Consider the following 14,281-nt stretch of genomic DNA (forward strand, 5'->3'; position numbering starts at 1 on the left):
GAAATTGCAAATTATCACTATCCTTGCTCACAAAACCTCCAAAGAGATTGCAGTCAGATATGATAGAAAAAAACTGAACAATTATATAAAGGATGTGACATACAAAAATGGTGGAAAACACAGATCTAGCCTTGGGTATTTTATGTTTTAACTGGAAAAAGATAACTCTACATGAAATAACTAGTTTGAAATTTATTAGGCCAGCTGACTCTGCAACTTTGAGCAAATAAGTTATTTTGTCTATTATAAATACCCAACTACAAAGGACATATAAAGGAAGATACTATTTGCATGCTATATTGTGTATACACACACACACACACACACATACATATATATATACACATACATATATATACACACATATGTATATATATACATACATATATATATGCACATATGTATATACACACACACACACACATGCCTATACTTATTTGTGGCTAATAGTACACATTTCTAAGATGAGGAGGGGGAGGCGAAGAAAAGAAATTTATACAACTATTTTGTCGTATATCTGAAAGGAATAGCAAGTTCTGCGTAACAGATTTGCAGTCTCATGTGCATTTTTTTTTAATGTACTATATCATGGAAATGCTTGTGTTATTCCACAAATTTAAAAAGTTTTAAAAAGAATGCTAGGGGCAGCTAGATGGCACAGTGGATAGTGCACAGGTCCTAGAGTCAGGAGGAGCTGAGTTCAGAACCGGCCTTAGATAGTTAACAATATGGGGAAGTAACCTAACCCTAATAACCCAATGAATTGACTTGGCAGATTGGCAAATGTATGTATACATGTATTTGTAACTATAATGGTAAATTAAAGTTTTCACACAGAAATTTTGTGAAGTTTCTCCCACTACCATCATCACCCTCAAAAAAAGTAAATCTAGTGACTTTGGATCATATATTTTGAGCTGAAGAGCACTTTTGTTCAAACAAAAGAAACAGAAGCTAGAAGAAATGAAGCAATTTGCCCAAGATTCCAACCTACACCCTCTGTCTCCAAAGTCAATACCAAAGGCATATAGAAAATATGTATGTATAAGCAAATGTGTGAATAGACATGCTGAACTATAAGTATCAGTATAAAAAAGAGAAGCCTTATCATTATATTTTGTGATGTTCAGAAGCGTCTTCAAAATGGAATAAATTAAGCAAGAAAACCTGAGGGAAAAAAAGTATTCAGTTACTGCATCAAGAACAGAGTGTCCAGTGCAGTTTCAAAGTAATTATAAACAGCAAAAAACAAAATTGTTTAAGCTGTGCTTTTGTAAGGTTTTCTAAGAAACTATTCTATTCTATATGAAATATAACCTGGAGAAAGTATTTTTAAAATGAAAAGTTAAATCAATTGTTAAAGGACCTTTAAGAGTGTTATCACAGATTTAACATTTTGGTTTTTAAAAGGAATTATAAAATTACCTTGTTTTAATAAAAACAAGTTTATTTAAAAAAAAAAACATGGCTTTCAGATGGGATTTAAATAGTTTGGGAACAAAAAATGAACTGTAGCAAAAATATTAAGCCTCAATTCATGCTGGCAAAGCTGCTTCTATACACAAATATCTCAGCAGTTTTTATTTGCTGCATTTATTAAATTGCATTTATTAAATGATTAGAAATCAAATATTCATTGTTAACAAAAGCAATAACATACAGTTGATTTAATTCTTTTCCTTCCTACAAAAATATCTTTTTTGTTGCTTTCACTACTAAATTGTTCCATATGAATGAATAAATATCTTAAATTTATAGTGTATCTTCTCTGATATTTATATGATATATTTTGCTCAAAATTGAAAAACCATGTTCATGTTATCAACTATTTCCCATTTAAAATTTCTAGTACTAATAGAGCACATCCCACCTTTTAAGATTAAATGTTTCAATTTACCTTCTATTGAAAATTTTTCATATTTTTTCAATGAAGTGAACAATAGTTTTTCTTTTTCCTTTTTTTTTTTTTTTGTCTTTAAAGAATATAATTTCCTAAGACATTCCTCTCTCCCCCAACTTGTAAGGTTAAATGCTTCAATTTGTTTTCCTGATAAAGCATAAACAGCATGAGATGTGTGGCATATTGCAAATAGTTTCAGACTTTTTCAATATACTGATTAGTTATGCTTTTTTTTTTCTTTTTGAATTTTAAAAACATTATTTACTATATGAGATGCTCTGTATGAAGGGAAAAGAAGGAAGAGGGAAGAATTTGGAGTGGGAGAATTCTGGAGACAATTCTGGTGATCTATGGGGAAAAAAGACAATAAAAACTTGTTTCTAAAAAATGATGGTGTGAGGCCAAGAGATCTTGAGAGATCACAAAGATTTGTGAACCTGGAGACCTAAAATGTAAAGATAGCAAAATATCTCTATATAAAAAGAGACCATGAAAATAAATGTGGGAAGTCCAATACTCATTCACATAAAAGCAAGGATAACTCTTCATGTGGCTTATCAGAAAGAAAGGAAGAAAATCATTAGTATTATTTGCATTAAAGAAACAAAAGAAACTTAAACATTGAAGTTGTAAATTTATTATGCATTAGGAAGCTAATTCACTTAAAAACCAAGAGCAGAGTACAAAAAGCCTGTTACCTCTTTTCAAGGCAGAACATGTTTCAAAATATATTTTTTTCTTTTAAATGTATTCAGTCAGTACACAATCATTTATAAAAGCTGTATATATATATTTTTTTCAGTCAATACCCTCATTACATTTATAAATACAAGATTTACACAGCACCCCATCAGGAAAAAAATTAAAACTCCTTACAAATATCTACATATATTTCATACATATAAAACATTCATAGGAATGTTTCAATAGAATTGGGTGTTTTTCAATGGTCCTTTTAATGGTGCAGCAAAATACATATAAATTTGTATAGATTTTTTCCCCCCATAAAACATCTCAAAAAATTACTGAGGGACTTTTGTGAAACTAGGCCCATGAACATATCACTCTTTCAGAAAGGAATCTTACATGAATATTCCCATGAGATTCAGCAAGTGAGATAAAGAGATTGTATATGAAGGCTAAATATGATAATAAATGCACATTACAGAGCAGTTAAGGCAGTAGTGCAATTAATGGAAACAAAAATTTCACAGGTCAGTTAAGGGAGACGGGGAGAGGAAACTAAGTAATAACTGTGCGTGCTCTTGGATAAATATTCCCTTAGCACCCAGTGATTTAGTCTCACACACTTAGGAAGGTTCACATTTACTGAGCCTTGGAGGCAAGGGAATAAGACCAATTTCTATTCAGTGTGCCACCTAAAAGCATTTTTTCTTTTAAAATCTAGAATTTTCTACATGATCTATGTTTAAAGAACATTTTTCTTTTTATATTAAAGAAAACAAAATATCATTGTTCTCTGTATTATTACTGCCCGCTGGCATGAAGAATTTTGCTGTAGTCAAGACCTGGAAAGGATGAAATAAGGATGATGCAAACTGATATTAAGATGATTCCCTTCCTAAAAGTGACTGTCGAGTATAGTTCCTTCCCCAAACGACACAGACTGAATGGGACACACATTCAAGGAATCTAGCAGAAACACAGAAAGGAACCTTAACTGTCTCTTGTAAAGGAAACATAGCCTAGTTTAAAGCCTGTATGGTTTGCTTCAAGCAATTTCAAAAGGTTGTAGTCATCATGACTAACTGCATTTATCCTTTTAAAGGCAGTCGAACTCCTCTCTCTGCTACAGAGGTGCCCTTTACATTGGAGTTTCAAGGTCAGGGCTCTGGACCACCATTAGAGGTGCATATCATTTGCAGATAAGAATTTCAAATCTTACCTTGTTCCTAATATATCAACAGAATGGGGAAAGTGGGAGAGGGTGAAGGAGAAGCTCAGTCTCAAAAACTCAGCCCTGGAAAGGTGCCAATAATATCACCAGAGTCCTATAATTTTCATATTCTCGCAGCCCTTTCCACAGTTTTCTGGAATGGTAAGCTTACTGTAGTTTCATCTTCCTGCAATGTTCCCAACTCAGCACATGGATGTGCAGTCTCCCCCCTAAGAAAAGAGTTTTCAAACACTGCTATCTTGCAGTAGGGGTTCAATGTCCTCATCAATGCCTCGTTCTGGGTTGGTAGGCAGGTTGCCACTGATGCTGCTGTTGTGCTTTCTATTACTGCTGGCTTTGCTATGTCCGGGGATGAATAAGGCAACCAAGAAAGCCAGGAGGACTGCAATTGCACCAAACAGGAAAGGTGGGCCTGGAATGATGGCTCCCTGAGATAATAGGAGAAACAAGAAGAAAACAAGTTGAAATGGAGTCAATTGTAGTTGAACAAGATTTAGTCTTTCTAATAACATCCTGAACCATCCAGAAACTTATGTCTGCTTGGTACTTCTGTCTTTCCAAAATAAATAAAATCACACTTCTCATGTTTACTTTCTGCATTAAATCATTTCTCTTAGGAAGAAACTAAAATAGAATTTGGGAATCTCAAGCAAGCTACAACATCCAAGTTTTCCAATAGGTAGCAAAACTATTTCCTTATCTTATGGCTCCCTCATCCCCATCCCAAGTGTTCATGTTCAAAATTTTTGTTTGGTCATTTCAGTCATATCCGATTCTTAAGTGACCCCATTTGAAGTTTTCTTGGCAAAGATACTACAGTGGTTTACCATTTTTTATAGTTCATTTTACAGGAAATTGATGCAAACAGGGTTAAATGTCTTGCCCAAAGTCACACAGCTCATAAGTGTCTGAGGCCAGATCTGAACTCAGGAAGATTCTTCTTCCTGACTCCAGGCCCAAAACTCTATCCACTGTGCCACCTGAGAATCTCATCTCATACCTTATCTAATATAAAATGTCTGTATTATATTTCTAAGTAAGCATATTTATATTAATGCTAGGAGTCTTCTAGTTTCAAGGATCTAAATGTGAGAAGTTAAGATTATTTTAAAAACAGAATTTGACATATTTAATCTGTATCGGATTGATATACTATCTGGAGAAGAAGGGAGGTAGAAAAATCTGGGACACAAAATCTTACAAAAATGAATGTTGTAAACTATATATGTATTTGGTAAATTTTAAAAATTTTCACAAGCTAAAAAAAAAATTTAATTCTTTTAAACATTAGAATAAATGAATGATTGATTGGAGGCTAAGTCTCCCTAGCTTATCCAGTCTGAAACTACTCAATTTCAATAATCATCAGTATGGAAGTTTTAACCTGCTATGGCTATAGGTAGCTCACTCCCAGGAGTTCATCAGCCTCAGTCTCCCCAGGATCAGGAACTATAGGTATGCACCAGGCCTGACAAAAACTAAATTATTTTAATGTGAATTAACTTACTTTCAATTCAAATATAACTGACTACAACATTCCTCTTATATGCTTAAATAATGTGTCAAAGGCAGTAAAGATATTTTATGTGTTTGCAAATACATATAAAGATTATCCAAAAGTCCTAGAACAAAATTTTATTGTCATCTAGATACAACCAATTTGTTGCATGCTATGAATTTATTTACCACCAGCTAATTTACCTTACTGCCAGAATTTTGAATGGTGCTTTCCTTAGAACTCTGAACTGATTCCAATTCTGTTAATTCCACATTGAACAAAAAGAATATGAAGCCATACAGTGCTGGTCCAAGGCCATTACAAAGACCTCTAATTCCAGTTATTATTCCTTGAGCAACTCCTGCACCAAAAAAAAAGAAAATGAGATCACATGAATTTTGACTGATAGACTTCTATGTTTGCAATACGATTGAATCAAGTCTCAAAAGTCTGGCACAACATCATAGTCCTACCATGCTTCCTGATACCAAGAAAAAGAAAGGTTTTTTAAGAAGTTTAGCACAGGACCTGGCACATAGTAAGTGCTTAATGAATGTTTACTGATTGATTATATGCCCCAACAATCTTACTGCTTGGATTCACCTTCATAAAACCTTAAGCAGAATAAAAAGTCAGTGAGGTCTGTGGGCAAATGATGGCTGTTTATGAATCTATCCCTCCCCAATCACCACCAAAAATCTCCAGCAGAAGAAGTAAAAACAATTCTTGGGCAATTCACACATAAGCTATCACAGACTTAACCATTCCTCTGTTTATATTAAAAATTTATAGAACATTAATAGAAGTAAAAGTATTTTGAGCTTTCTCGGGCTGATAATATGTCAGCTAACATAGTTTCTATTGTATTTAATGAGCATAATAAAATTCACATATACTTTTCTCTGCTCGTTACATCAACTTGGTAAATATATCTCATTCCTTTTTCACTGCCTTTACTGGCTCTTTCCACAATATCTGTCACTGGCCACAAATACATGAGGTCCTGAAAGTTTTGGTGCACTTGAGTAGCCTGACTTCTGAGATACCCTGTATATCTCCACAGAAAAAATGAACAGTATGTGACTATACTATCTGAACAACTATTAGTAGTAACAGTAGAAGTTAAAAAAAACAACAACAAAAAAACTCACATTTATATGGCACTTTGAAATTTAGAAAGTACTTTCCTTAAAAAAAAAACCTGTGAGGGAGGTACCTTATAGCACATTAGTAGAAACAGAATGGGGTAAAAAAAAATTTTTTTTTATTATAATGGTTAGCATTTACATTTAGATAGTGCTTTAAGAAGCATATGATGCGTATTATATTTAACTTATATTCTATCATATTTAACATGTATTGGTCAACCTGTCATCTGGGAGGGGGGGAAGGAGGGAAAAAATTAGAACAAAAGGTTTGGCAATTGTCAATGTTGTAAAATTTACCCATGCATATATCTAATAAATAAAAACTATTAAAATAAAAAAAAAAGAAATGATGCTTTATAAATGTCACATTTTATCTACACAACAACTCAAGGAACTAAGAGTTATTATTATTCCTATTTTACTGCTGAAAAAACTGAGGCAGACAGAGATGATCAATTGACTCATCAAGGGTCAACAAAAAAGAATTCATAAATATCTGAAACAAATTAATCTCAAAGATCCTAAAAAAGAAGATACTGTTTGAATCCAGAAAGAAATATTGTTAGGGTTTGGGAAATAATGAGCTTATTGATTCAAAAAAAATATGGAAAGCATTGGAGGAAATGACTTATGCAGGAAGATGCAATTCCTTCAGAGAAACAGATAATAGGAGGAAATAGACATAATCTTACATAGGTATATGAGTGTATGCATGTATATATATGTGTGTGTGTGTGTGTGTGTGTGTGTATATGTTTAGAGCTAAATATGTATATATCCACACTTAATTGTAGCCTTCTTTAGAGTGGGAGGAGAGAGGAAAATAAAGTGAAAAGTGCACAGTAATAGAAAACAAAAGAAAACCAACAAAGAAGCAAAGGAAAACTGGGCAAATTTGAAAACAATATGTAGTATTTATTAAATACGTTTTCTTGAAATGGAAATGTATAGTTGTATATAGAATCCTCTATTATGGTTTGCTGTGCACATGGCAATGGTTTGGGGCTTCTTTTTTTTTTTTTCTAATCTTGTATTTAAGCATAAAATAAAATAAAAAATTTACAAATGTTTGAGATCATATTTGAATTTAGTTCTTCCTGACTCTAAGTTTAGTGTTTTATCAACTACACCACCTGACTACCTTTATACTAAAAATCTGCTTCATCTATTTTCCCACTGGACTTACTTCTTTATATTCCAAATACTGACCAGCCTAACTCAATGTATTAGAATCAATATAGGGCTTGTCTGGACTATTTCATTTTGAAGAAAGAATTTACTGTTATCTGAAAACCTGCACAGAAAGCAGTACTGCTTTTCTCAGATATCAAAGCCTATGTCTTCCTTGGGTTCTCACAGATACTACCCTTCAATAGATGAGTAGCACTACCTCCTTTCAGACATGACTGCCTCCCCCATTTGTTCCCATGAAAATAGTCTCACAGGTGTCTTATCTCATCTGAGCTGCTGAACTGTTTAATCTTTTCTCAAATCCCTCTTATTCAATGCCAGAATCCAGAACTGTTTACCTTAAAGTAAGCACCAAATGTGTCCTTGATTTCTCCTTTATATCTTTCTGCTTCTGACCCTGATAAAAGTTGCTTATTTTCCATACCTCTTGGACCTCCTAATGTCTGCAACCATATAAATATGTAAATATGTTCACTGAAGTTTTGGGACCATTACCTTTTGGAAGTGAATCTCTACAGCTGTCTATAATAAACTTTTAACAATTTATTCTCAACTCAGACTAGTTGTTTGTGTGATCATCACAAGTTTACATTTGAGTCACAATTTGAAATTACAAAGCACTTTGCATGCATCATTTAATCTGATCTTCATAGTAACACTAAGAAATAAGTAGCACAAATATTATTATCTCTATTTGACAGATGAAGAAGATGCAGCTCAGGTTAGTTGGTCAAATCTGATTTGTTCAAAGTCACATAACTAATGAGGGGGGAGAACTGGAATACAAAACCATGTTTTTTCATTCCACCTGTAGGGCTATTATTTAGTTAGTATTTCCTATACTCTTATTTAATATCTCCCTTAGATATTAATTGAAGGTATTAGAAATATCAATGTTTGCAGCTTTCAGGCTGGTATATAAAAGCCACAGTTTTAATTCAACTTGTTTTTTTTGTTTTTTTTTCCCATTCATTCATTCACTGAGGCAATTGGGATTAAGTAACTTGCCCAGGGTCACAGCTAGGAAATACTAAATGTCTGAGATCAGTTTGAACTCAGGTCCTCCTGACTTCAGTGCCGGTGCTCTATCCATTGTGCCATCTAGCTGCCCCTCAACTTGTATTTTATAACAATCATAATAAAAATAAAAATACTGACAAACATCTGTATTAATAAGTCTAAAAGTGTATCCCGGATGCTATTATGGAAAGAACAATCAAAACCTCATACACTTGCTACTGAAACACTAAGTTATGTAAATATGTACAGAGTGGTTGCTAACTTGCTTCTCTACCACTAGATGGCATACATTAACTCTATATCTAACACAACTTCCCCTTATCCCTCCCACCCCCTTCCAAGAACTAAACTGAATTATCCTATTTGAGTGATCCTTACATAATCACGGAAAAGAAACACAGAAAATGTTTTGCCTTACATATTTGGGGGTTTCCTGGTAATATGAGCAATTTACTTAATTTCTGTACTAATTCAAATCTACTATGGAGGCAGGAACTGACTACATCCAATATATAAAGTTCTGTTCTCAGGCCTAGTTTCATTGTAGATATTATCAGTCTTATGGAATAAAGAATTTTTTCTTTCCATATAATAGTTATTCTCCACTATCTGCTAATAAGGAAGAAGGGGAGTACTCAATAGGAAGAAGACAGTGAGAAAGAAAGTGCCATAAGGTACCTCCCTCACAGCTTTATTTTGACAAGAAAAGTACTTTATAAAACTTCAAAGTACCACATAAATGTGAGTTGTTGGTTTTTTTAAACTATTACTATTTACCAGTGCTGGATACCTTTTGCTACACAATACAATCCATTAAAGAAGGCAGAGACCATATCCAATCTCTGTATTTCCTTCCATCATCAAGCACAATGTTTTGCACTTTTAAAAGGATACTAAATGAACATATGATACACCTCTTTAATTTGCTTTTTCTACTCCCTCGTCCAACAATAAATAAAAAAAAAAATACAGCACAGTTAAATATGTAATTCAAAACTGAATAGGAAAACAAGATATTTCCCACTGGCCTTTTTAATATTCAAAACTGGAGAGTATAGATTTTATAAAAATATGAAAAGTAGAAAGCAAAGTAAATAACTGGAAAAAAATTAGTCTTGTAGTAAGTTGATAAGACAAAGGTGTCATTTCCAAAACAGATATGGAACTAATTCAAATGTGTAAAAATAAAAGATCATTTCCCAATTGATAAATGATCAAAGGATATAAACAGGCAGTTTTCAAACCTAAGCTATCAATAACTATATGGGGAAAAAAATGTTCCAGATCACTAGTAATTAGAGAAATGCAAATAAAAGTAACTCTCAGGGCACAGTGGATAGAATACCAGCCCTGAAGTCAGGAGGACCTGAATTCAAATCTGGTCGCAGACACTTAACACTTCCTAGCTGTGTGACCCTGTCACTTAACCCCAAATGCCTCAGCAAAAATCAAGTAAAAGCAACTCTCATCAACAGGACTGGCAAAAGTGACCCTCCAAAAAGGAAAATGGAGGGAAGGTAAGAGCTACTGTAGGAGGGGGAAAAAAAAAAAAGGTACAATAACTGACCATTAGTGGAGCTATGAATTTTTTTTTTTTTTTGCATGAGTATTCATTTTTCCAAATTTTCCTCTCCCTCCTTCCACTCCCTCCCCTAGGTGACAGGCAATCTCATACATTTTACATGTGTTTCAGTATAACCTAGATACAATATATGTGTGCAAATCCAATTTTCTTATTACACATTAAGTATTGGATTCTGAAGTTATAAGTAACCTGGGTAGATAGACAGTAGTGTTAACAGTTTACACTCAATTTCCAGTGTTCTTTCTCTGGGTGTAGTTGTTTCTGTCCATCATTGACCAACTGGAAGTAAGTTGGATCTTCTTTATGTTGAAGATATCCACTTCCATCAGAATACATCTTCATACAGTATTGTTGTTGAAGGGTATAGTGATCTTCTGGTTCTGCTCATTTCACTCAGCATCAATTCATGTAAGTCTCTCCAGGCCTTTCTGAAATCATCCTGCTGGTCATTTCTTACAGAGCAATAATATTCCATAATCTTCATATACCATAATTTACCCAACCATTCTCCAATTGATGGACATCCATTCATCTTCCAGTTTCTAACCACTATGAAAACAGCAGCCACAAACATTTTGGCACATACAGGTCCCTTTCCCCTCTTTAGTATTTCTTTGGGGTATAAGCCCAATAGTAGCACTGCTGCATCAAAGGGTATGCACAGTTGGATAACTTTTTGGGCATAGTTCCAAATTGCTCTCCAGAATGTCCGGATTCTTTCACAACTCCACCAACAATGTATCAGTGTCCCAGTTCTCCCACATCCCCTCCAACATTCATCATTATTTGTTTCTGTTACCTTAGCCAATCTGACAGGTGTGTAGTGATATCTCAGAGTTGTCTTAATTTGCATTTTTCTGATTAGTAGTGATTTGGAACACTCTTTCATATGAGTGGATATAGTTTGAATTTCATCATCTGAGAATTGTCTGTTCATATCCTTTAACCATTTATCAATTGGAGAATGGTTTGATTTCTTATAAATTAGGGTCAGTTCTCTATATATTTTGGAAATGAGACCTTTATCAGAACCTTTAACTGTAAAAATATTTTCCCAATTTGTTACTTCCCTTCTAATCTTGTTTGCATTAGTATTGTTTGCACAGAAACTTTTTAGTTTGATGTAATCAAAATCATCTATTTTGTGATCGATAATGATCTCTAGTTCTCCTCTGGTCATAAATTCCTTCCTACTCCACAGGTCTGAGAGGTAGACTATCCTCTGTTCCTCTAATCTATTTATGATCTCATTCTTTATGCCTAAATCATGGACCCATTTTGATCTTATCTTGGTATATGGTGTTAAGTGTGGATCCATATCTAATTTCTGCCATACTAATTTCTAGTTTTCCCAACAATTTTTTTCAAATAATGAATTTTTATCCCAAATGTTGGTATCTTTGGGTTTGTCAAACACTAGATTGCTATAGGTGTACCTTTTTTTGTCCTTTGTACCTAATCTGTTCCACTGATCGACTTGTCTGTTTCTTAGCCAATACCAAATGGTTTTGGAGACTGCTGCTTATAATATAGCTTTAGATCAGGTACACCTAGACCACCTTCATCTGACTTTTTTTTCATTAATTCCCTTGAAATTCTCGACCTTTTATTCTTCCATATGAATTTTGTTGTTATTTTTTTCTAGGTCATTAAAATAGTTTCTTGGGAGTCTGATTGGTATAGCACTAAATAAATAGATTAGTTTGGGGAGTATTGTCATCTTTATTATATTCGCTCGGCCTATCCAAGACCACTTAATGTCTTTCCAATTATTTAAATCTGACTTTATTTTTGTGGCAAGTGTTTTGTAATTTTGCTCATATAATTCCTGACTTTTCTTTGGTAGATGGATTCCCAAATATTTTATACTCTCGACATCTGTTTGGAATGGAATTTCTCTTTGTATCTCTTGCTGTTGCATTTTGTTGGTGATGTATAAAAATGCTGAGGATTTATGTGGATTTATTTTGTATCCAGCAACTTTGCTAAAGTTGTGAATTATTTCTAATAAAATTTTATTAGAATCTCTGGGGTTCTCTAATATCATCTGCAAAAAGTAACAGTTTGATTTCCTCATTACCTACTCTTATTCCTTTAATCTCTTTCTTGACTCTTATTGCCGAGGCTAGCATTTCTAATACAATATTGAATAGTAATGTGATAGTGGGCAACCTTGTTTCACTCCTGATCTTACTGAGAAAGGTTCCAGTTTATCAGTGGAGCTATGAATTGAGCTAATCATTCTGGAAAGCAATTTGGAACCACAGACAATAAGTTACTAAACTGTATAGGTCCTATAACCCAGAATTAGTAATTCTAGTATACAGAAATCAATGAGAGAAAAGGGATTTGTATGGACAAAAATATCTATAGCAGCTGTTTTGTGGTGGGAAACAACTGGAAATTAAGGGTGCTGATGAAATGGGAAGTAGCAAAACAAATCACCAAGTACATGAATATGATAGAATACTACACCACTATGCCCCCCCAAAAAAAATTGATTAAGATGAAAAAGCTAGAAAAACTTTCATGAAATGACTTTAGAAGAACAATTTCTACAAAATCAACATAATAAAAATAAATAGTTTTGAAAGACCTAAGAACTCTGATCAATACAATGACCAATAAGGATTTCAGAAAACTCATGATGTTTAACTATCTACTTACTGAAAGAGTAATGAAATCATAATGCCTACTAAGACTTATTTTTCTGGACATGGCCAACTTGAAAATTGTTTTCTGGACTATACAAATTTATTACAAGGATCAAATCTTACTTTTTCAATGGGAGAGAAAAGATGAGAGAAAAAGGAAGATTTTTCTCATAAAAATCTGAAAAATTAAAAAAAAATATGGTGAGGATACTTTTTGATTTCGCGTTATTATTACTAGGTCTATACTACTAAAAAAACAAAAGAGGGAAATGACTTAAATATGCACAAAAATATTTATGGCAGTCCTTTTTGTGGTAGTAAAGAACTGAAAATTAAAGAGGTAACTATCAATTGCAGAATGGCTGAACAAATTATGATATATGAATACAGTGAAATTGTATTAAGTTAAAAAATGATCAAGTGGAAGGTTTCAAAAGAAATCTGAGAAAGCTTCATATGACTGATATGGAAATAGACCCAGGAGAACAATTACTAAATAATAATATAAAGATAAATAATTTTGAAATATTCAAGAACCATAATCAATGCATTGACCAACCAATATTTCAAAGGATTCAAGATTAAATAGGCTACATACCTCCTAACAGAGAGCTAACAGACTAAGGATACAAACTGATATATACATATATACATACACATGCACATATACGTATGTATATAAGTGCATATTTTGGGAAGGATGGAGATATAGCCAGTGAGAAAAACTGTCTTACTTGACTATAAATATTTATTGCATAGGTTTTGTTTTTTCTTTTTCAGTGTGCATGGGTGAAAGAAGGGTTGCAGGTTAAAAGGAGGGAAAATAGATCTTTATTTTTTAAAAGTAAAATTAAAAAGCAAAGAAAGAATGGGGGAAAAAATTCAAGGAGGAAAACAAGCTCAAAAAAATAATATTTAACTTCTTAAGAGTAAAGTAAATGGAAATAGACAAGGAATATAAGACAGGAAAACAGAAGAATTAGTTCACCTCACCTTGCTGGTCTGACTCTGCATTACGTGAAACAAGTGCACTGACCGCTGGAAATGTAATACTTGACATGGCTGCTACAGTTCCTGCTGCCCACATCATCCTGCAATGATAACATATCACTTTATAATTAAAGATTCCAGTCACAGAAAAACAAAATTATTTTTCCTTCATATTTCCTTTGTACCTATATTGGGAAGTGAATGAATACATGCTATTTGAGCTTCCCAATGTGAGTTTTTTGGTTTTTCATTTCTCTGAATTCTTTGCTTCTTCCCTGGAAAGACTAATTCAAAGCAATGAAGCTTTCTTCAGTTTACATTCATCATGTTTTCCTTCTGATCTAATAAGCAAATTACAAGTGGGAAATTCTTTGCTC

At 33.3% G+C, this 14,281-nt stretch overlaps 1 protein-coding gene across 2 annotated transcripts in view; it reads right to left on the bottom strand.

Moving 5' to 3' along the window:
- Window positions 1-2,517: 2,517 nt before the first annotated feature.
- Window positions 2,518-14,281, bottom strand: part of MFSD14B (major facilitator superfamily domain containing 14B) — an 81,265-nt gene continuing 69,501 nt past the window's right edge. For both annotated transcript variants that reach the window (XM_074281704.1, XM_074281703.1), the window contains 3 exons: window positions 13,908-14,005; window positions 5,520-5,677; window positions 2,518-4,246 (listed from right to left, as the gene is read on the bottom strand). In XM_074281704.1, coding sequence (XP_074137805.1) covers window positions 4,043-4,246; window positions 5,520-5,677; window positions 13,908-14,005 — 460 coding nt within the window. In that variant the 3' untranslated portion in view covers window positions 2,518-4,042. The remainder of the gene's footprint in view (window positions 4,247-5,519; window positions 5,678-13,907; window positions 14,006-14,281) is intronic.

The sequence above is a fragment of the Sminthopsis crassicaudata genome, chromosome 1 (assembly GCF_048593235.1).
Source record: "Sminthopsis crassicaudata isolate SCR6 chromosome 1, ASM4859323v1, whole genome shotgun sequence".
NCBI classification, from domain to species: domain Eukaryota; kingdom Metazoa; phylum Chordata; class Mammalia; order Dasyuromorphia; family Dasyuridae; genus Sminthopsis; species Sminthopsis crassicaudata.